The 23,941-nt window shown below is 38.7% G+C and overlaps 1 protein-coding gene and 1 pseudogene across 3 annotated transcripts in view; both read right to left on the bottom strand.

Annotated features, from left to right (window-relative positions):
* The window catches only part of MAN1A2 (mannosidase alpha class 1A member 2), a 57,086-nt gene extending 33,950 nt beyond the window's left edge, over positions 1 to 23,136 (bottom strand). The window contains exons 1-3 of one of the 2 annotated variants that reach the window (XM_081122125.1): positions 21,493 to 23,136; positions 9,958 to 10,213; positions 7,590 to 7,686 (exon numbers count right to left, since the gene is read on the bottom strand). In XM_081122125.1, coding sequence (XP_080978251.1) covers positions 7,590 to 7,686; positions 9,958 to 10,213; positions 21,493 to 21,794 — 655 coding nt within the window. In that variant the 5' untranslated portion in view covers positions 21,795 to 23,136. The remainder of the gene's footprint in view (positions 1 to 7,589; positions 7,687 to 9,957; positions 10,214 to 21,492) is intronic. The other variant, XM_081122126.1, reaches the window with a different exon arrangement.
* Positions 3,711 to 4,687, bottom strand: LOC308549485 (ADP-ribose glycohydrolase MACROD1 pseudogene; annotated as a pseudogene). Its single transcript has one exon. The product of its transcript is annotated as an ADP-ribose glycohydrolase MACROD1 pseudogene (transcript).
* Positions 23,137 to 23,941: the final 805 nt, after the last annotated feature.

Below are 23,941 nucleotides of genomic sequence, written 5' to 3'. Positions count from 1 at the left end.
TCTATATATAAAAAGCAAATCAAAGTAAGAATATAAGGACCAAAAAGAATATCCAATATGGTTCACTTTTCCATAAGAATAGATAATATACACTGTTTAATATATTTTCCTAAATATGGCACACTGACAATAAGATGATTTTTTAAAAAACAAAATTTTAATTATCCTTTTCTTCCTGGTCATAATAGAGATCTATTTAACTAAATTACGTTTAAAAAAGAGGACTAATTCGAGAAATGGGGAGGGTGGTTCAAGAAAACAAGCTAAGTCATAAGGCAACCGTGCTCTTCTGGTACAAATTCACAGAAAAAGCAAAACATATACTTAAAAGTAGTAATACAAGTGCAACAAGAACAGAAATTATAATAATCCTTAACAATCAAAAAGCAGGTTGGTCATACTGAAAAGGAAGCCATAAAACAAATGTGAGTAGAGAAAATCAAAATAGTAAGATCTACCCATCTTCAAGAGAGAAATAATCCTGATCTAAAAGGAAATGTTTCCAAGAGGGAGGAACTAATTCAAAAAGCTAGCTGATACCAAAACTAGATACTGTAAACATATGACAAAAAAAGAGGCCAATCTTACCAATGACTTTAACTGCAAGACTCCTGAATAAAATACTAGCGAACAAACCTGGTAGCATAGTAAAAGAATAAATAAAAGGGAGCAGGTGGGCCCTCTCCAACCCTAGGAATACAGTTATTATTTCTGTCTTCTGAGAATGAAAATCATCCACACAGCTTACTATCTACATTAACACGACTTTATTATTATACTGTCGTCATCAAGAGTTTACTGTTCCAGGAGTCTCTTACTCAAAATGATAAAAGTTACAAAGTAATTTTATTGTTCATTCCAGGAACTTCCTGAAAGACCCATCAACTCTTCAATAGAAAGTATCACATGATGGTTTACACTCCAAAACTCTGAGCTCTTAGCCTCCTAATTCCCTGCTTACCAATTCTAAATTATTATATCATGATCTTTATCTGATCATCATAAACAAGCATCCTCCAACTGAAAGGCCCATCTTAAGCCAGATTTTAAATCTCAATAAATATCTCAACTTTTTCCTTCCCCATCTGCCAGGCTACTAAGTAAGGCTCTGGTGAGGTAATGATCTACCTTACCAAAGTAAGCATTAAACAAAGATAAAGTTTTGCCTTATCAACAAGTTATCTTGGTGATATTTTAGACGTCAGCATTTGACAGTTACTAGTCTTTCTTTTCTTTCCTCTTTTCTTCTCTTCCTTTCTCTACTAAGTAAATAGTGTTTTCTTCTGAATGTTTAAGACAAAAAAAAATTTTTTGTAAATTAATTAAAGTATATGAAAATCTAAAAAAAAAAGTGACAGGCTTGCGTTTGAAAAAAAAATGCTTTGATCTAGTAAAACAAATAAAGCTATACAAATTTGTTTTTATAATGGTTGTCCTTCACTTACACCACCTTTTCTTGTTCACGTGTTCCTAGTAATTTCTACAATTTATCAAGAAATATATCTTCCCACTAACAAGACAGGTACTCCACCACACTCTGATAAATTCCTTGGTCTTCTCCCAACTCACTTCTCTTCATGTTGATATTAGCTAGAATGTTTGTTCTGGGTTATTACAGACATACTTTCCTTTTACTTTTCTTGTTCCTCAGTTTTTAATAAGATAACAAAAACTTTATTAAGCCATTTAATCGCCCATATATCCCAATCTCTTGCATACTAACTTAAATATGTTATCTTTTTAGTATTTTGTCTAAAATATTTATCATGCTTATTTTAGATCCTTAAGAATACCAGTTTTGTTCTTATTTCAAAGTTTACAGGTAGTTATAGGATTGTGCCATTGCCTAAAAGCCCAAGGCAGAGAGAGGCAAAACTGAAATACTGGCTATCACTGTGGTTGTTTAACTAGACAACCCATGATTTCAACTGGAAAAAATTAAAAGGGCTAAAACTACCCTTGGGTCAAGAAAGAAGTAAAACATGACATTGTAGAATATATTTAAAAATTAATAAAAATTTATTATGAGAACAAAGAAATCAACTGGAGCAGTTCTCAGAGAAAACCTCATAACTTGAAAGTTTATACTACTTAGTAAAAACAAATAAAAATAATTGAATTTACAACATTCTACTAAAAAGAAAAGGAATGATAAACTTGATCAGTAAAGTAGATGAATCAGAAAAGCTAAAGGCAGAAATTAATGAATTAGAAATAAAGTACTTGCTTTGGCAGCACATATACTAAAATTGGAAAGATACAGAGAAGATCAGAATGGCCCCTGCACAAGGATGACTCACAAATTGATGAAGTGTGCCAATATTTTTAAGAATGTTGTCTTTTTTTTAGAGAGAGGGAGAAAGAAAAAGACATCAATTTGTTGTTTGACTTATTTATATATCAATGTTTCTCTCTCCCTCTCCTTTCCTCTCTCTCTAAAATCAGTAAATACATTTAAAAAATTGTTACAAAATGAGAAAGAAAAATACAGGACAAAAAGATTTTTTATAAAAAGAAATAAAGAAAACTGTCAAAATAATAAATTCAAGATATATAGTTCTATGAAAAGACCTATACAATGAATCTACCACTAATCAATTTTTAAAAAGTAGTCATGGGAATACAAAAACACAAAATAAAAAATGAGAATGCATCAACAGATAGAGGAAATTAAGAAAACTATAAAAAGCTCACTTTAGTCATATCTTTCCAATAGATTTGAAAAAATGAGTGGAATTAATGATTTTCTAATATATGAATATATATATCAGTATTTTGACTTATGAAAGAAAGAAACAGAAAATCCAAACAAAAAGACCAAGAAACAGAAAAAATTCAGTTCTCAAAGAGCTACCCACTATAAAACTACCATACTCTGGAAGTTTCATGGAATTCTATTTTAATTTTAAGGGTGATAACTACTACATAAACTTTTATAGAAGAGAGCTTAAAATTCAATTTGTGAATTCTGCATGTCAATGATGCAACAATCTAACATAAGAAGAAAAATAAAACTGCTATCTGATCTCAGTGTGAGCATCAGGGAAAAATTTAGGAGTAGAATTGCTGAGCTGTATGGTAAGTTTATGTCTAACTTTATGAGAGACTGACAAACTGCTCTCCAGAATGCACCATTTTATATTTCCAGCAACACTGTGAGTTCTAGTTGCTCTACCATCCTTGACAACATTTGGTATTATCTGTCTTTCCATTTTAGTGATTCTAATGGGTATGTAGGATGTTGAACTGTGGCTTGAATTTTAATTTCCCTGATGATTGATGCGCTTTACTGGCTATTCATATACCTTTTTTGGTATAAAATTATTTATATATTCTGATTACATCCTTATATTCACATATCATAAATATCTCCAAGTCTTGTGGCTTGCGTTTTCATTTTCCTAATGTCTAAAACAAATTTTTGAAAAGTAGAAAATTAACATCCAACTCTTTTCAGTACGCTTTTATTCTCCAATCATTTCAAAGGGCTCACCCTTTACCACTGAGTTTAATATAGTGAAATATTTACTTGAAGAGAGGATTGATTATTTCTTTATCTGAAACAAGGGTGGTCTTTATTAGGAGGCTGCTGAAGGGTAGGGGGCTGAGGGAAAGGAGGGAGTGGCCAGGCTTCAGCAACCTCTTACAGCTGGGAGTGAAACCCAGCAGGCCCAGGCCACGCAGCCCTGGTCAGGGCGCAGCGGGTACCATCAGGCCACTGGGAAGTAGCGAGGGAGCTGCTGCAGGTAGATGTTTCTGTCCTTCTCCAGAAACACACAGATGATGAGCCGGTCCACCTTGTCCTCGTGCTGCTCCAGCCACTGGCGTAGCGCTGCCAGCACTACCTCCGCTGCAGCCTCATTGGGGTAGCAAAATATGCCGGTGGAGATGCAGGGCAACGCGGCGGAGCGGAGCCCGTGCTCCAGAAGCAAGTCAAGGCTACTCAGGTAGCAGCTGCGAAGCTTGGCAGCCTGGCTGGAACTGGGCTCTCCGTGGGCGATGGGCCCCACCGTGTGGATGACGTACTTGGCGGCAGCCGATAGCCACTGGTGATCTTTGCCTTCCCGGTCTCGCAGCTCTGCAGGGTCCAGCACTCTTTGGTGAGAAGGGGCCCGGCAGCCTGGTGAATGCAGCCGTCCACACCGCCTCCTCCGAGCAGGGAGCTGTTGGCAGCATTGACGATGGCGTCCACCTCCAGCTTGGTAATATCACCTCGGAACAGAGAGATCTTCTCGTTGAGATGCTTGTCCTTTTTGTACTTGGGCTCCTCCACTTTCACAGTCAACCCTTTTGCCATCTCCTCCCAGGTTGGAATCTTTTTCAGCCTGATGAAGTCCTGGCAGAAGTAATATTCCTTCCACTGCTTGTCACTCAGGCCCTTCAGAAACGATTTTGCTTCCTTCCAGTTGGTGGAGGCGTTTGGGTTCACCTCTGCTGCCAAGAGCAGGGGGGCCCAGGTGCGCACCCCAGCTCTACACCCCACCACCACCTCCCCCCAGGACCCAACTCCCGCTGGCGTCCGTGTGCCGGGACCGTTAGCGCCCAGGGACGCTGGAGGACCACATGTACTGCTGCGGGTTCGCAGGGCACCCGCTGAGGGGCCTGGCCAGGGACGTGGGGCGCCAAGCAGCCGTCCCGCCCCACACAGTTGTACCAGGCGGCCTGACACCTGGCTCTGCAGAGACATGAGCCAACAGCTAGGAGTGGCTCCGCCCACTTGGACTCTAATTATGGTGCTCGGGAGAGTCTCTCCCTTATTTCCCCCAGAACGAACCGGGTGCTGGATGCCAGCCCTCGCAACCTGCTCCAAGAGGATCTAATTTTAATTAACCATTAAAATATAATGGATTTTATTGCACTAATATCTCACACTGTGGGCATCCACAAAGCAATGGGAACTTTTCCATCCATAACCTCTGCTGAGGAAATATAGTTTACTTCATTAAGAGATCTCTACTAAATTAAATGTCATATCATATAATGAGATCTCTGGCATTTCATTATAATTTAAATTTTTAAATAATAATATAATTTTTAAAAAATTTTCCATTATTCCTCCATCCCAACATCTTTCAAACCCAAGCAAAATGATCTTTTCATTTTCTCTTTTACAGAAAACACCTAAGCAAAAAAACAAATTATAAGAGAAACACTGCATTAGAAATCATAAAGCTAGAAATGATAAAGCTTAATGAGGAAGGCATGTCGAAAGCCAAGGTAGGCTGAAAGCTAGACCTCTTGCACCAGTCAGCCAAGCTGTGAATGCAAAGGAAAAGTTCTTGAAGGAGATAAAAAGTGCTACTCCAACAAACAAAAATATTAAGAAAGGAAAACAGCCTTATTGCTGATATAAATAAAGTTTTAGTGGTCTAGACAGATCAAACCAACCACAACATTCCCTAAGACAAACCTAATCCAGAACAAGGCCCTAACTCTCTTCAATTCTATGAAGACTGAGAGAAGTGAGGAAGCTGCAGAAGAAAAGCTGAAGCCAGCAGAGGTTGGTTCATAAGGTTTAAGGAAAGAAACCATATCCATAAAATGAGAATGCCAGGTGAAGCACCAAGTGCTGATATAGAGGCTGCAGCAAGTTATCCTCCAGATCTAATAATTAATGAAGGTGGCTACACTAAACAACAGATTTCCAAAGTAGGCAAAACAGCCTTCTATTGGAAGAAGATGCCACCTAGGACTTTCATAGCTAGAGAGAGGTCAATGCCTGGCTTCAAAGCTTCCAAGGACAGGCTGACTGTCTTGTTTGGGGCTAATGCAGCTGGTAACTTTAAGTTGAGTCCAATGCTCATTTACCATTCTGAAAATCCTAGGGCCTTTAAGGATTATGCTAAATCTACTCTGCACCCTATAAATGAAAAAACAAAACCTGGATGACAGCACATCTGTTGACAGCATGGTTTATTGAATATTTTAATATTTGAGATCTATTGTTCAGAAAAAAAGATTTCCTTTCAAAAAATTACTCGCCCAGCCGGACATGGCTCAGCAGTTGAGTGTCGACCTAGGATCCAGGCGATTGGGATTTGATTCCCGGTCAGTGTACATGCCCAGGTTGCGGGCTCGATCCCCAGTCGGGGGTGTGCAGGAGGCAGCCGATCAATGACTCTCTCATCATTGATGTTTCTCTCTCTCTCTCCCTCTCCCTTCCTCTCTCTCTGAAATCAATATATATAAAAAATAAAAAAAAATTACTCATTGACAATGCACCTGGTCACCCAAGAGCTCTAACAGAGATGTACTACGAGATTAATGTTGATGCTTGCGAAATCAACATCCAATCTGCAGGAGTAATTTTGACTTTCAAGTCTTATTACTTAAGAAATGCATTTCATAAGGCTATAGCTGCCATAGATAGTGATTCCTCTGATGGATTGGGGCAAAATAAATTGAAAAACTTCTGGAAAAGATTCACCATTCTAGAACATTCATAACTCACAGGAAAAGGTCAAAATATCAACATTAACAGGAGCTTGGAAGAAGTTGATTCAGATGTGGTGGAAATAGCAAGAGAACTAGAATTAGAAGAGGAGCCTAAAGATGTGATTGAATTACTGCAATCACATGATAAAACTTGAACCAGTGAGGAGCTGCTTCTTACGGATAAGCAAAGAAAGTGGTTTCTTGAAATGGAATCTACTCCTGGTGAACATGCTGTGAAGAGTGTTAAAACGACAACAAAGGGTTTAAAATATTACATAAACTTAGTTAATAAAGCAGCTGCAGGGTTTGAGAGAACTGACTCCAATTCTGAAAGAAGTTCCGCTGTGGGTAAAGTGCTATCAAACAGCATCATATACTACAGAGAAATCACTGGTGAAAGGAAGACTAACTGAAGCAGCAAACTTCACTGTTGTCTCATTTTTAGAAATTGCTACAGCCACCCTAACCTTCAAAACCAACCAGCCTGATCCGTCAGCAGCCATCAACATTGAGGCCAGACCCTCCACCAGCAAAAAGTTTGACTCACTGAAGGCTCAGATGATGATTAGTAATTTTAGCAATAAAGTATTTTTTAATTAAGGCATATACATTGTTTTTTAGACATGTTATCGCACACTTAACAGACTACAGTATATTGTAAACATAACTTTTATATGCATTGGGAAACAAAAAAATGTGTATCTTGCCTTATTGCAATATTCACTTTATTGTGCTGGTCTGGAACCAAACCTGCAGTTATCTCCAAGTTATGCCTGTACACAGCACTACTGAAATTTCCTTTCCTTCCCCCTGGGCTCTATAATGTGTGAGCTATGTTGAAGAAAAAGAATTACAAATAGGTACCTAACTTCTCAGTATTTAAGAAAAAAACAACAACAAAGAAAAAGCTTCAAAATACTCAGATAAATGACTAAAGCATCTGTATGCAAACTAAAAATCTACCACATATCTCTGTATTCCAAAGCAACCATAACCAATCTTGACTGAAACTTGAGAGAGAAAATATATGTTGCTTCAAATTATAATTCCATTCCACAGAAATACTCAGGTTTTAGAAAGTATTTTAAAAGTTAAGTCTTATTTTTAAAATGGATGTAGAAAATGGAAATAGTAATTTGAAAAAGTAAACTTACCAAATATATTAGTGGAGTGTCCTTTCTTTGCAATAGGTCTGAGTTCATTATGTCCCCATCCATATATCCTATAATTATTCCAGGCATGTTTCATCATCTGAGAAAAGAAAAATTATAATCCATCAATTTACATTATTCACACTGTTATCTTTGTATTTTATGTAATTTAGGGATTCTATTACTATTATCCTTACACATTCTCCTATATCTCCTACAATAATGTTATTCTATTAATATTTATATCAGTGTGAGACACACATAACAATGCTTAATCTCAGGATCTACACATAAGGAAAAACTGGATGTAATAGACAAGTTGTTTTTATTAAGAAAGAAGGTGTCTGGCATTCTTTGCTTTTAGGAACTGCCAATCCTTTTGGGAACTGCTCCCTTCCCTCACTGTTATTTTGATAGAGCCATAAATCAAGAGGCTCTGATTCCACAACCAATTAAAACAGCCTGGCTAGAGAACTCCTTACCCTTAGATCAAAGATAGCAAACTCTTTCTTTAAACTAAGTATTTTAGGTTTTGCAGGCCATACAGTTTCTATACCAATGACTTAATTCAGCTGTCGCAGCACAAAAGCAGCCATAGGCAATACATAAACAAATGGGCATGCCTGTTCCAATTAAACTTGATTTTTAAAAAATAAAGGCAGAATTTGGCCCACAGGTTGCAGTTTGCCAACCCCTGACCTAAACAAAGTGATTGTATACATGTGATTGAAGTAGGGATAATCAAGTCCTTTTACACATATTATTATAGAGAGTAAGATTCTTCCGTAGGAGACAGGAGGACTCTCTTATTTTGCAATCTTAAGGTCTAAGTAATATATAATTCCTGATGGAAGCTAACTCTCTCCCAACATGGAGAAACTAAATGACGAAAGAAAAAGAGACAGATACATATTATTGACAATAACATCTACAGACTTGGATTCAGCAAAGCTTGGATTCAGAGCCAGTAAGCAAATAAGTATTTTTATATTAATAACGTTGAGCTGAATTTCTTACAACCCAAGGAGTCTAAGCAACACAGTAGCAAAGTATTTAATTATATATCAGCTGAATTATTTAATAGCAGCCTATAGTAGATCAAAAATCTGTTCATTTAACAGTACACTATTCATTAAAACATTTCTCAACTTGTTTTTTGCAGCTAACCTTACTCAGACACTGAAACCAGGCAAAGACATTATAAGGCAACTAAAAACCAATATAAAACACAAATACAAAACTACTGAACAAAATTAGCAATATATGACGACATGATGACCAAATGCAGTTTAAACCAGGAATATAAGACTAACTTAACATTCAAAAACCAATCAATATAATTCACCATGTTAACAAAATAAAAGGAAAACCATCTTCCAATAATCTCTATAGAGGCAGACAAAGCATTTGACAAAATTCAACGCCCATCATGATAAAAACTGTCAGTGAACTATAACTACAAGGAAACATCAACCTAATAAAGGGCATCTTAAAAAAACCTACTTCTAACAACATATTTAATGGTAAAAAACTAAATGCTTAAGCCCCTAAAATTAAGAACAAATCGAACATGTCCATTCTCACTACTTCTTTTCAACAATGTGTTAGAAGTCCCAGAAAGTGCAATAAGAGAAGAAAAATAATTAAAGACATAAAAATCAAAAATGAAAAAGGTGTAAGTTTCTATAGTCACAGAGAACATGACTCTGTACAAGGAAAATTCTAAGCAATCTAAAAAAAGTCACTAGAACTAATAAATGACTTCAGTAAAATAATAGAATACAAGTTTAGCAAACTAAAATCAAATATATTTCCATACGCTAGTAATGAACAACAGAAATGAAAATTTTAAAACATTACATTTATAATCATATCAAAAAACATGACATACTTAGGAGTAAATATAACAGAGTATATGTAAGAACTATATACTGAGAACTACAAAACACTGCTGAAAGAGAAATTAAAGATGGCAGATATAATGCTAACTCTTCAAAAGCATGTTTATGAGGAGATATGCATAGTATATAGCAGAATCTCTTATAGCACCACTTAAGAAATTTCTTATTTGATAAATTATTTATACATCTACTCTTCATTATTTATAAAATGCTAAATATCGAAAGATCTCTAAACATAGGGTGAGTGATGTAACCATCCAAACATTATATCAAAATTTTAAGTGTCCAATAATCCTATTATAACCCATATTACGAAGAAGGGAGTTCTAGTCCTTACTGACAACTTGGAAAATGAACAACTAGGACCCAAAAACAAACAAGATCTAAGTATGACAACATAAATGGTGTGCATGTATATCCAAATATATATCTATAATCACTCCATATCATAAATCTCAGCTTATTATTACCTCTTTAATTTTTTCCCTTTTCTTTCTTATGTCATTATCTTCTGGGTCTCCACCATTTATTCCTAAAAGGTTTGGTATAGGGACTGGTGGCAGTGGCTTTTTCTCTTTCATCTTCATTTCTTGGACTACCTTATTTTTCTCTGTCTGAATTTCTGCTCGAATTTCCTCTCTCGACTTTTTTAATTTTTCTTTTGCTTCTTCCAGGGCCTTCTCGTGATCAGCTCGAATTTTATTTCTCAAACGTTCCTCTTCTTCCCTGTAGGTAGAGGAGAAAAAAAGACTGGTTACAATGATCCTTACTTAAGAAATTCAAGCTTTAAATGTAAAGCTTAAAAGTTTCCTACACCAAACCCAGAGAGTTGATTCCTACTCCTGCCATTGAAAGGTAGGAATGATCTGTGAGAGACTCAGATCTATCTGCCCAAAGAACAGGATAAATATAACTTGGTATGAGCCCTGGATGCCAAAGAGCTAACACTTCACACAGTGGAGGAGGAGGGAACCCAGAAAGAAAGTTACAATTTCAGGGCCAATGAGAACAGAGAAAACAGCAATCAGTAACTTATCAGTAGGCACATGGGAGAAAAAAAAGGAGGTAGGGGAGGAGGGAGAAAGGACAGAAGAGAGACACACCAGTGAAAAACCAGACCAGAGAGAGAAAAAATTAAAAATAGAATTAAGAACTAAATATTAAGAGGGACAAAAACAGAAACAGGGTGAAGGAAAGAGATAAACAGAAAAATAAGAGGATGAGAAAATGTTCATGTTATATAGTAGTACATCACACTCTTCTAAAACTTTTGCATTTTGGAAATACTGTAGAGCTTATAGTACAATGGTTCTCAACTGGTGTGGGCATGACTACTTAAAACTCTCTTGAGCCCTTGTTAAAAATACAGATTCCAATTCAGCAGGTCTGTGTGATGGCCACGAACTGATATTATTAAGAGCTCCACTGATGATTCTGGTGTACACAAACATGTGGAAACCACTACTGCAGTGGACACTGGGTTTTCAGACCTACTTTGTGAGAGCTCAATATTCTCTCCATCTCTACACCAATCCACATGAATGAATACAGAAGTGGCAGTTACTATTTTCCAAATCAATCAATGACGGCTACTCCAAGGGTGAACATCTGTGGGTACAGTGACATTAATATTATCTGTTAAGACTTTTATGTATGCTTATAAAACAAGGACGGTATAGAGAATATAAACCAGATATCAAAACATATTATTATAAAACTATGAAATTAAAATAGTATGGTGTTTTGGGGAATAACTAAGAAAATCCACAGGGTGGTTAAATAAGAAAAGAACTCTGCACATATAGTGATATATTATCATTTATTTAACTAATCCCCTGTTGACAGACATTTGGATCATTTACTATATTTCATGTTTTGGCTTCAGCGGACATTCCTGAACATTATTTTGTGCACCGATGTGAAGATTTACCAAGAATAAGTTCTTAGAAGAACTGCTGAATCAAAGAATATCTACTTTAAATTAGTTGTTATTACTAAATTGTTATTTACAAAAATTCTATTAATTTAGACTTACACCAACAGTGTTAGCACAAGATGAACCAGCTGCTCACTGTTCACCACACCCTAGGTATTACCAATCTTTTTAAGTACAGGGGGAAAAATCTAGGTCATGAAAAAGTAAATGTTTTTATAATGGCATCACAAATTAACAGAAAAATAATCCACATTTACTATAACATACAAAACAGATACACACCAAACAGATACAAACTTCCTATCAGATGCCACCTTACTGCCAAGTAATTGAAGGGATCACGTACACACATGTAACTTTATAAATGAAATTAACTATAACCATATAGCTATATATAAATAGTTTTAGATACATAAATACATAGAAGTGTTCCAGATCTCAATTTGGCACAATGATTAGCCTATTTTTCAGATGTCTGGGTCTAATTCTTTATTGAAAAAAAGCTGCAGGAATACTTCACTTTATATTCAGATAACCTAGTCCATGTGCCAGAAATGCATAAGTTAATGACATAAATGCATATTAGAAAAAAAATGAAAGGAGGAAAGATAAAGCAATAACTTATCCGAACTCTCAAAAAATGCCAATGACCTAATAAATACATGCGCCAGAGCCTCACCTAGGTGAAAAGATATCTTTAAGAACCTGTAGAATCTGACTCTAAAGATTATATGCTTTAATAAGATTTGAACCTAAGATTTAAATGTTTCAGTAGTGTCTGAATCAAAATTAATTGTCTACATTATTTTCCAATAATCCCCAATACTTAGTATAATGCTTAGCATATAAAAACTACTCAAAACATTTGATGAATAAGTGTGACCAATATTTTTTAAATGGTAACAGCAGTATCACTAAGGAGACGTCAAGAGATCTGCATAAGTAACAGAGATTGATTTTTATAAATACGTAAATGTCAAAAATATAAAAAGAAAACACCACATTGTTCTTTGTAATCTCCAGATTTCTTCATATCCTTTTTTTTTTTTTTTTTTTTTTAACCATATAACTTGTCCCTAAAGTTCTTGTTAAGATATGAAGAACAAAAGAGAACAGACACTGTCAAAGGCATCTCTCAATACTAAGGTTAGGAAATTACAGTCTTAAAGAAAATTTCACAAGATCTGAGACCTGAATTACTAAAGGACTCTTGTTTTCCACAAAATCTATCCTAAAGTCTTAGATAAATTTAGAAATGTAATTGTTAATCAGGCTCAAAAATGACAACTGGAAATACTTTCGTAAATACACCTATTACCTTCATGCGGGTATATAAAATGTTCAATAAATTTTACTTTTATACTTATGAAAAACAAGAAATGTATAAAACATTTACTTTTTAAATTGGTACAGATTTCATTATATAAATAATCATATACAGTAGTCTCCCCTTAGCTGCAGGGGATACATTCCAAGACCCCCAGTGGATGCCTGAAACTATGGATAGTACCAAACCCTACAAACATTGTTTTTTCCTATACACACACACCTTTTCACTTAAAGAAAGCACGTTATGGCTTCTCTTTGGCATATCTGAATTGTCAGCATCACTGCTCTTTTGCTTTGGGGCCATTATTATGTAAAGCAAGGGTGACTTAAACACAAACACACTGCAATCCCAGGACAGTCAATCTGATAAATGAGAGGGCTACTAAGTGACTAACAGACAGGCAGTGTATACAGCACTGGACAAAGGGATGATTCACTTCCCAGGAGGGACAGAGCAGGATGGAATGGGATTTCATCATGCTACTCAGAATGACACACAATTTAAAACTTATGAACAGTTTATTCCTGAAATTTCCCATTTTTGACCACGGGTAACTGAATCAGCAAAAAGCAAGTCCATGGACAAGGGGGACTGCTGTAATATACAAATGAATTATAGTCATTTATAATTTTTAAACCTTAATTTATATATAAAAATGGCATTGCTAATTCTACTTAGAATACATTTTATTTTCACAGTATTTGTGATGTCTTGGAACTAAATTACTGCACATTCTTCAGTTCCCTACTTCATAAAATTACTTGTATTTCATATGTATGAGCTGGAAGTAATCTTTAACGATTCAATCAATTTCCTCATTTCATAAATAAGGCACAGAGAAGTTAATAGCTTATCTAAATACACTCCAACAAGTAAGGACGATGCTGAAACTAGAGCCTAGTTTCTATCTATTTCTTAACACTGAGCCTAATGCTTTTAAATATTCAATGGTGCTCTCCTTCTGGAAAAAAAAAATCTTCAAGGGGCATTCATTCCAATTATCTATCTTGGAATTCAGTCATAAAAGTTTACCTTGATTGCCATGGAATTTTCCTTGGAACATTTTCCTTTTAGAACATGGTTGTCATGAAGAATGAACTGAAGATTTACTTGCAGATTGGGTTTTATGACTGAATTTGCACAATTATGGAAAATGAAAATAGCAAAATGATTTTCCTTGCCAATGATATGTAGAGTCAGCCTAAATATTTTTATAAAAATTTCAAACAATAGTACATTTGCCTAGTTGTTCAATTACATTAATGTTTACCATGTTCTACTGAATAGATGTTTGGCTTCTGTGGTGCCAACCTTCCAACTTTCAGCATGATCTAAGTTTTGTGGTATCCGTATTTGTAAAAATGAGATAATACCTAAGTTACAGATCTGACATGAAGACTATAGGTGAAATGTGTGAAAACACTCATCACACACTCTTTATTGTTCTCTTCCTTTTGTTCTTAAACGAGGAGAAATTCAATGGCAGGGCATGCAAATACCTTAGATACACTCACAGGAATAAGTATGTTCTAGATAAGATCAATACAAATTATTCCCTAATTTTAAATTATTTCCTATAAAGGGCCTTTATTAAAACTATCCTTCTCACTCTAAGACCTCATTCTTCCTACTTTAATATCTTCTCCCTCAACTCTTCCTTGCATTCTGCTTATACCTTCTCTTGTGGAATTTGTCACCTTGCCATGGACATCATTTATTCAATAGATAAACGCTTTTACTAAAGACATTTCAAGCACTGGAGATATAAAGATAAATAAAAGACAGTCATTTGTCTTCAAGGAGCCCATGTTGTATTGGGAAAGACAGAGAAGCAAATAACTATAAATATGCAATCACAGACAATACATTAGAAAGATAACAGTACATAGAAAAAAGGCTACCTAGAGGGAGCAGAGGTAAGAGACTAAATCTATATGTGAATCTGGGCAATCTCAGCTGTTAATGGGTAAATTAACATTAACAAGAACCATGTAGATCAGAGAACACTATTAGAGAATAAGATTAAATGCATATCACCCAAAGTAATTTCAAGCATGGTTTTATAATAAATGATGATAAAAATAACATCTAATTTTATTGTTTTAATTTATTTTTCTTGAATTTATTGGGGTGACATTGGTTAATAAAATTATATAGGTTTCAGGTAAACAATTCTACAATATGCTAAGTAAAATAAACCAGTCAGAAAAAGTACTGTATGATTTCACTTACATGTGGAATCTAATGAACAAAATAAACTAACAAAGTAGAGACAGACTCATGGATACAGAGAACGGATTGACAGCTGTCAGAGGGGAGGGGGTTGAGGGGTGGGTGAGAAGGGTGAAGAGATTAAGCGAAGAAAATAAAGACTCATGGACTCAGACAATAGTATGGTGATTGCCAGAGGGAAGGGGAGGTAGGGGGAGGTAGAAGAGGGTAAACTTCTAATTTTAAACTACATGTTATAAAAGCTTACATAATCTACATAAATCTATGTTAATTCAAGACTATTCTGAGATTATGTGTTTGATTCTTTAATAAGAAAGTCCAAAATAAACATTAATAAATAAGAGTAAATAAACATTTCATAGCCGTACAACACTTCTTATAAGACCCAAGAAAAATTCTGAAAAGGCTAATACAGCTTTTAGAACAAATAAATTAATGGTTAAACAAATTTTATTTCCTTGAAACATTTAACTTCATCCAAAAATACTGTTCACCTATTATTAACATTCAACTTGTGGGGCATTGTACAGTATGTCATTTCCTGGAACTTCCAATACTTACTGAACAACATAAAAATCAGGGCTTAAACCTTGGCATTCTGCATTTTAACCATATCATACTAATACTTTATTCATTTCTGACAAGAATAAAAAACATACTGATATGTTCAGTGATTTTATAATGCTGAACTAAAAAAAAAGCAAAGTTACTGTCACTTTGCTTAGGATCAAAATTAGGCTTTAAAGAAGAGTATATAAAATGTCATCTGGTGAGCAGTCCCAAACTACAGCCTCTTCTCCAAATCACTATTAATAGTCCAGAAAGATGAAGAAAATAGTAAAAACTCAGACTATCAAAGAAGTAAGAGCCATTATGTCAGGACCTGGAAGAACTGTTTACTAACTTATAACCATACCTAGAATATACAGAACACCAAGCCTTACCTCATGAAACAAAAAATACCCAAACTACTACCCTACCCCAAGTGTAACTTATCTCAGAGACCAAGGGTCTGTCCCAAGGAGAATATGGGACAGAGACCTACATGCAGTCAGAGTACTGTTCAACTTGCCTTTCCCAATTCTTTCCTTATTACCTAAACTAGCTAGGTTTTTGTGAGAGCAACTCCTGGAACACAGGGGAAATTACTGCATGAGAAGCAGAATGAAAAACTGTGTTCTAGGTGGTAAGGAGTAAGACAAAAGAAATCTCAGTAGCTGTCCATGCTGCCAATTGTATTATGAATTTGGGGATGACATAAAATCTACCTCATCACCAAAACAACTGAGAGGACAAAAGACTCTACCATTGTAGTAGAATAGAGAGAAATAGACTGAGAGCTGTACAGATCAACTGACCAACTACACAGCTGAAAAGGGTACTCAATATTAAGTATACAAAAAATGTAGCAAAGGCATCTACATTACAGACTGTGGACAAATATCAAGCACAAACCAACCTTACCTTATTCCCATCTGAGTAAAGAGAAGTAGGAAAAATAACCATGAGCCAACGAGGGGAAATACACCGCAAGGGAAAGTTCAGCACACTTAGAGGGTAAAGTGATGTAACCCCCCCAAAAAAGCAGAACGCACCAAGTAAAGAGCAGGAGAGGGGGAAAAAGAATGGAAGAAGAATGAGATGAAAAAAGAAAATTTAAATAATAAAAGTGAGATCTTAGATCTCTACTTCTGCAATAAAAGGCCAACTGAATCAAGCAAAAAATACAAATCATGACATGAAAAACTTTAGAAACTCTCACTAAAGCACACTGTGACTTGAACTAGCCACATTTCAATTTCAATAGCTACATATCACTAATGACTACTATATCGGCCAACACAGGTTTAGAGTGATTATGTCTAGTTAAATGTCACACAGCTCGTTAGTAGAACCAAGATGCAACTTCAGGCCCTTCTAACTCCTAAGCCTATGTTCTTTCTGTTTGAGGAAAAATCAGAAGTTAACATACACCTGATCCTCAAGTATTCAATTCATACTAACAAAACCCTCACAGGTGGATGAAACCTACTGGCAATTCAAATAAATAAACAACAACAACAAAAAAAGCCCATTTATATAATACTATTATATAAAACAAATGTGTTTCAAAAGAAATTAGTAAGTAACATTTTAATTAGGTCTATTATATACACAAAAAATGAACACGATACTTTATGTATATCAGTATATATTTATAACAACAGTCATGTTTATTATAACCAATACCTGTTTTGGTTACTTTAAAATCACACATGCTAAAAATGACTATCATCAATACCAAACTATACACTTCATATTATCATCTGGAAGGTATATATTGTTTGTAAACTCTGAATTATTTATGAACCACTGAATAGAAAGGGAATATATAGGTTTTCTGATAAAAATACTTTATCTTAAATTCATGTAATATCAATTACATAAATCTAATTAAATATAATATATATTTCTTAGTAATCCACAGCCACATCACCCAGAAACTAGGAGTTATCCTGGACTCACTCCTCCTCCTCCTTTAGCCCCCCATAGTCAATTGACCACCAATTTCTGTGAAACTTAAGAGTTTAACGTCTCTTGAATCAACCACTTTTCTCTACTAATTTTTCTCCTTCACCACCACCACCATTGTGGTCTAAGCCAATATCCTCCATTACCTAGAACCTCCTGAGTTCACTACATCTCCTCCTGCGCCTCTCCAACCCAGTGTTTATACTGCAATTCATTTTTCAATAACTATGTCATTCCTGTGCTTTAATGAAAACCCTTCAATAACTTCCCATAGAAACACTTTACAAACACTCCAGGATCCTGCCTAGAGATTCTTTACTCAACAACAACCAGGTTAAATATTGATTCACTAGATTTAGTTATCTGGCAACTTAATTGAGTGGCATAAAGTGAGGAGCACAAGTCCCTCCAGAGATAGTAGCTGCTACCCAGATCCAGCTGAGTGCTGCCCTCTGAAAATACAGACTTGGGTGCCTCCATATCCTCTAATTTTTCAAGAAAAATCAGAAGTCTAGATTTTTTTTTTAAATAACATATCTTTACTGATTTCTGAGAGAGGAAGGGAGAGAGAGAGAGAGAGAAACATCAATGATGAGTGTCACTGATTGGCTGCCTCCTGCATACTCCCTACTGGGGATCAAGCCTGACCTGGAAACCAACAGGTGACCTCTTGGTTCATGGGTCCACACTCAACCACTGGGCAATACCGGCTGGGCGTGTCCTGTGCTTTAATCACTTTCCCCCCACATCTCTACTTCACTCAAAGATCTCCCACTTGTTCTAAGTTTCCAAGCCATTGCTTTCTCAAGGAGGCCTTCTCTATTTCACTGCCACCCCCAACCTTGCCCCCACTCTGGGGCCTCCACAGGCTAAATCACAATGTGTGTGCTCTGATAGCACTGAGAACAACTTCCAAACACTCATCACAGCTCAAAAACAAATTTATTCATTTAATGCCCATCACTGCCCCCCCAGATGGTCCATAAAAGCGGGGCCTTACACAGAGTAGACCTGCGACACACATTTGTTGCTAACTGGTTTGGTTATAAAATGTTCCTTTAGACAACAAGATTCTGATGTACTTCAAAAATATTAATCTGTGCCTAACTTTTCAGAAACATGTACAGTGTTTAAAGGTAAGAAGACTCAGAATTAAAATATTCAATTAAAACTATAATTATTGCCATGGCTGGTATGGCTCAGTTGGTTGAGCATTGTCTGGTGCACCTACAGGCCGCAGATTCAATTCCCAGTCAGGGCACATGCCCAGGTTGTGGGTTCAGTCCCATATCAAGGTGCGTACAAGAGGCAGCTGATGGATGTTTCTCTCTCACATCGATGTTTCTCACTCTCTCCCTTGCTCTCTCTCTAATATCAATAAAGACATTGTAGAATTATTGATAATAAAAGCTAATATTTACTGAGCATTTACTAAATGCTAGGAACTATGCTAAGAACTTTGTACTATCTCATTCAATATAACAATCTGTAAAATAGATGCCATTGTCATACAGAGGTAGCAACTTCAAGTTTTAAAATTTGCTCAAAAGCACACATCTAATCAGTAACAAAACAGGGTATGAATCCATGTAGTCTAACTCCAAAGCTTAAGCACTTAACTACTACAATAAACTAATTCATTAATAAAGAAAAGCCAATTCAAAAAGTATCTCTTAAATACTATGAGTAAGAAATAATGGCCATGATTTATTTTCCATTACTTATCCGCATCCCTCTATCCTGCACCCTTCTCCACACAAATTATCAATTTATAGTTTCCAAATTAAGAAAGATGGTTTTTTGACCCACACTCAAATTAGGTATGCTCTTAATACAAACTAATTCTGTTACAATGCTATCTTTCTGAATTATTTTTAAATAAGTTAATGTTTATAAATGATTTGATGTTTTATGTCTCACACTTTGAACTTATGTGAATCATCTCTAACTTGAAATGCACTTCATTGATCCAATTACAATTCTTATCATTAATAGCCTGTGTTTTCAGATATGGTTAAGCAAGAACTGATAACATACTATAAGCAAATACAAAAACAACTGATAAAACCCAGAAATTTATGCACAGAGATCCCTGGCTACCTGAACTCTCACTATTTGAATTCTTGTTTTCCAAAACTCAGGAACCAAACAGATTTAAATAAATTTTCACATATATCACTTTGCTACCCAGACTCTCACTACCCAAAACTCAGGATTTGGGTCACTTACTATCCCTTGCTATCAGAATTCAATAACCAGTCTCTCACTCCAAACTCAGGAACCCAATAGTTTTGGATAGCAGCAATACACAAGCATATGTGTTCACAGGCTATATAAATTTCAGAATTCTTAAGAGATTTAAATAGGCTTTTAAAAATGTGAATAAAATGTACATATCTGTATTTTCATTCACATTCTAAATCTTAATTCTACTTAACTGAGAATTTTTCTATGTGTTTTTAAACTAGAAGGTTGCCATATATTTTTTTAAACCTTTAGACCACACTTAAAATATAAAGGAAACTGCTTAGTATAGGACAGATAGAATCAAATAATGCTAATGCATGGCCATCAAGGAGCTCAAAAAATATTTTCCAAATATTTCCCATAGCTTATATAAATATCATGGGAAATAAAATTTTCAAGGAAAACAGTACTTTCAGTATTAATTTTTCAACAACATAGTTCACAGATCACATCATATTTTTCTCAAATTCACAAAGAGCAAAAGGCAAAATAAAAGAAATAAACACAAAAGAGTACAGAAGCTGAAAATGATGGAAAAAATTCCAAATTAACTTAATTACAAAATAATGGCATGAAACAATTTTCAAGTAACTACTCCATAAGGTTCAGACAACAGTCAAAGAATCAGCAAGCAAATAATAAATTAACAAGACTGAGAAAAAGGAAAAACCACTTCTCATTACAACAGTGCATTTTTGCAAGTATTTAACTTAGGCTCACATTTGAAACTAAGCTTTCTCAAGACCTTGTGCTTGATAAAAAGTTAAAACTAATGTCAGCTGAAAACAACTCAAGCATATGATTTTTATCACATACTCAAAGATTATTTTAAGAAATAGAGAAAAAAGGGGAAACATATAGCAGGTTAAAAAACACACACAACTGTAGGTCTGAGAAAAGGAAACTACTGTCCCAAACTCTTCTTTGATACAAATTACATAAATGATTTAAAGGGGCTGTAACTAGAGCTCCCGTTTTATCTTAATTTGGCTAAACTCTCCCAAGAGCTCATTTCAGATTTGGTGATTTGAAAGAATGTGTACCCTTTAATTGATCATCTTCTAATAGTTACTTGATACACTCCACCTCTCAATTAATGTGTATGTGTGTGTGTGTGTGTGTGTGTGTGTGTGTGTTTTAGGGCAATATTAAATTTAAAAACATAACCAAATCTTGTCTACAAGACTCACAAAGTGATATGGCAAGATTCAATGACATCTTTAACTTTACTAATTTCATACTGAGTACCCAAACACATCCCCTGAAAATAATAATCAGGATATTTTTGCATATTAAGAAATGACAGGTATATCCTGCCATGTTTGTCTTCCTAAAAAGCTAAGATTCGCTACTAAGCTTTAATTACAAAGTGAGAGAATGAGAGACCTCTGGCAGAGGACAAACCCACAGAAGCTGTCAGGGTTCAGTATCATCTATTTCACTGGGTGGCACAATGACTGAATGCAACACATTCTTAATAAATGAAGGTATAACATATGTCACTATTTCTTTAGGTTATCTCTGGACGCAACTGTTCCTCCCATATAAAACGAAGGCGTTGGACTTTAAATGGGGCTCGAGGAGCCCTTTCAGTCTCTGGTTCTACTCAACCAGTTTTGAAACAAGTCTCACGACTCAGGGAAAATGACATTTTACCGAAAAAGAAAAAGCAAATAGAACAGATCCGATGCAATAAACCACACCTCGCTCTGCCCAATGTGAATACCAGAACTTCTGAAATAAACAAACCTGTGTCTATGCTCATCGGGTCCATGAATCAGGGAGGCTCCGGGGTTTTTAGCCCCTTTGCTGGCATCTACGTGAGGAATTAACACATCTTCCAAACCCAGGTCAAAGCGTTTGTGTTTTGAAGAGTCTGGAAGGAAGAAGAACGCCCCAAAGCACAGGGTGACGAAGGCACTTAGGATGAGGAGGAGAATGAACTTCTCGGACAGCCTCAAGGTAGCTCTGTGGTGCGGGAAGGCAGGCGGCCCCAAGTTCAGGGGCGGTATCCTTCGTCCAGACAGGGGCAGCAGGGCTGGGGTAGTCATCGTTTACACTCTCGGACAGAGTACTTTATAAAGTTCTCATCTTATACCAAATGTACAACACATACAACAATCTTCAAAACCTTGGCGAAAACGGGGAAATTCAATTTTTCTCCTCGTAAAGGGCTGTTGTGCTTTCTTAATGGGGCGCCTCTTTACGCTCGCCCGATTTCATTCAGAAACGCGTGCGGCCCCCGGACGATCCCTAGTTTCCGTCCCGCGGTATCTCCGTCGCCATCGGGCTGTCAGGACCTCGGCGGGATTCCTACAGCGGCCCCCCTCATGCCGAAGGGTGGGTTGGGCACGCGACGCCGCAGAAAGGGTGCGAGGTGGGTTCTTCCATTCCTGCGCCCCGGCGGATGCTCCACTGCGGTCTCCCGGCCCCGAAGGCGGCCTGTCCAGATCCGAAGGGTTACATTACAGAAGGGTCACGTCACCTCCTCTGATGCTTCGATTCCAGAACCTCTCAACCTCAGTGGCGGAAAAAACAGGGTCTCTTCGGAAGTCGGCCAACAGGGAGGGCGGTCTCCCACCTCGTGGGGAAGCCGACGCGGCGGCGCTGGGCCGAGCGGCAGGAGGTCTCGGACGCCCGCGCCTCCCGACGCGGCCCCGGCTCCGGGGAGGGCTCCGGCGCTGCCCACTGGACGGCAGGCGCGAAGGGCATCCGCGCCGCGAGGACCAGCGCCCGCCCGGCCGCGCCGCCGTAGCCGCTGTCGCCGCCGCTCGGCTCTGTCAGGGAGCGGAACTTCCTCCTCGGCGGCCACTGAGAGGCCCCGGCGTGCGCCGGGAGCGCGCGGGCCCGCCCCGCCGGCGGCTCCTCCTCCTCCTCCTCCCCCCCGGGCCGGCGGAGTTAACCCCGGCGCCGGCCCCCCGAGCGAGGCCGCCGCTGCCGCTGCCCCCGGCCGCGCCCCGCCCGGCCGCGGTGACCGAGCCCCCGCGGCTCCGCGGCGTGGGGAGAAGCCGAGCCGCCGCCCCTCGCTCCGAGAGCCCGGGGCCGGCGCCTGCTCATTCCTCGCTCAGCTCTGGCGAGGCGGCGGCCCCGGGTGCGCGGGAGCAGCGGCGCCTCCGGCGGGCAGAGGTCGGCCCGGCCGCCGGCCGCCGTGAGGGCCTCCGCGGTGCCGCCTCCGGCCCCTCGCCGCGGCTCGCTCTGACGGCGGCTGCGGGAGAGGCGGCGCGTCCACACCGTGCGGGACCGCGGCCGGGTCCTGGGCCGCGGCCCCCTGAGGTCCGGGCAGCGCCGCACAGCCGAGGGTGCCCACACCCGTTGGGACGCGCCGGGGAGGGAGCCGGGGGGCGGGGGCGGCCGAACGCGGACTGGCCTCACCGCCGGGACTCGCGAGTGGGCGGCCCCGGGCGGCGGAGAGTGAGGTGCGCGCGCACGCTCCCGGCCCCGCCCCCGCCCCGCCGGGCCGCGCTCCGGCCTCGCGCCGCCGCGGGCTCCGCGCCCGCCGCCCCCGGAAGCGCCCTCCGCCGCCGTCCGGGCGCGCGAGGGGAGGCGGCCGCCCGTCGGCGCTGCCCTGGGACCCTCCCCGGTGCCGAGCGCTCCGCCGTCGCCCGCGGGGGGCTGGACCCGGGTTTGGGCGAGAGAGAGGAGGCCCGGGGCGCGGAGGTTTCGCCGCAGTTACGGGTAACCGGGGCGAAGGGTCCGAAGGCTGAGGTTTACCTTTGATCGTGCCCCGTGGGAGTCTGGTCCCCGCTTCCAGCCAGTGGCCCCTCGGGCCCAACGACAAGGTCTCAGACTTCTTCCGTGCGGCCCGTGTGCACGCTGCTGGGCACCCGAGGGCCCCCTCAGTGTGGAGCTGCAGCCTGTGCCAGGCTCTGTGTTCAGGACAAAATGGCCGCCTGCCCTCCCCGGTGGGCTCCTTTCTGGGGCGTCTGGCTGCAGCCACCCGGCCCGGCCGTCTTCGCCCCTCACCGCCACCCTCCCGTGGGGAGATGCCAGGTATTCATGAGGAGGCGCCTAAACCCCAGAAGACAGCAGTGTTGTTTAAAATCGGGCTTAAAAGCCGCCTGAGTGGATTGATTCTGTTACCCATAGTATTGCGTAAAATAAAAAAAAAATTCTTTGTGATACATATTCTCGCTTCCAGATTGTGTTTTATTCTGGTACTAAGATACATTCCATCCCCTCTGCATGTCCTTACTGATGA

The sequence above is a fragment of the Miniopterus schreibersii genome (genome assembly GCF_964146895.1).
Source record: "Miniopterus schreibersii genome assembly, chromosome: 19".
Taxonomy (NCBI): Eukaryota; Metazoa; Chordata; class Mammalia; order Chiroptera; family Miniopteridae; genus Miniopterus; species Miniopterus schreibersii.
The sequence above is the reverse complement of the archived record's forward strand: the minus strand, read 5'-3'. Positions and strand labels throughout refer to the sequence as shown.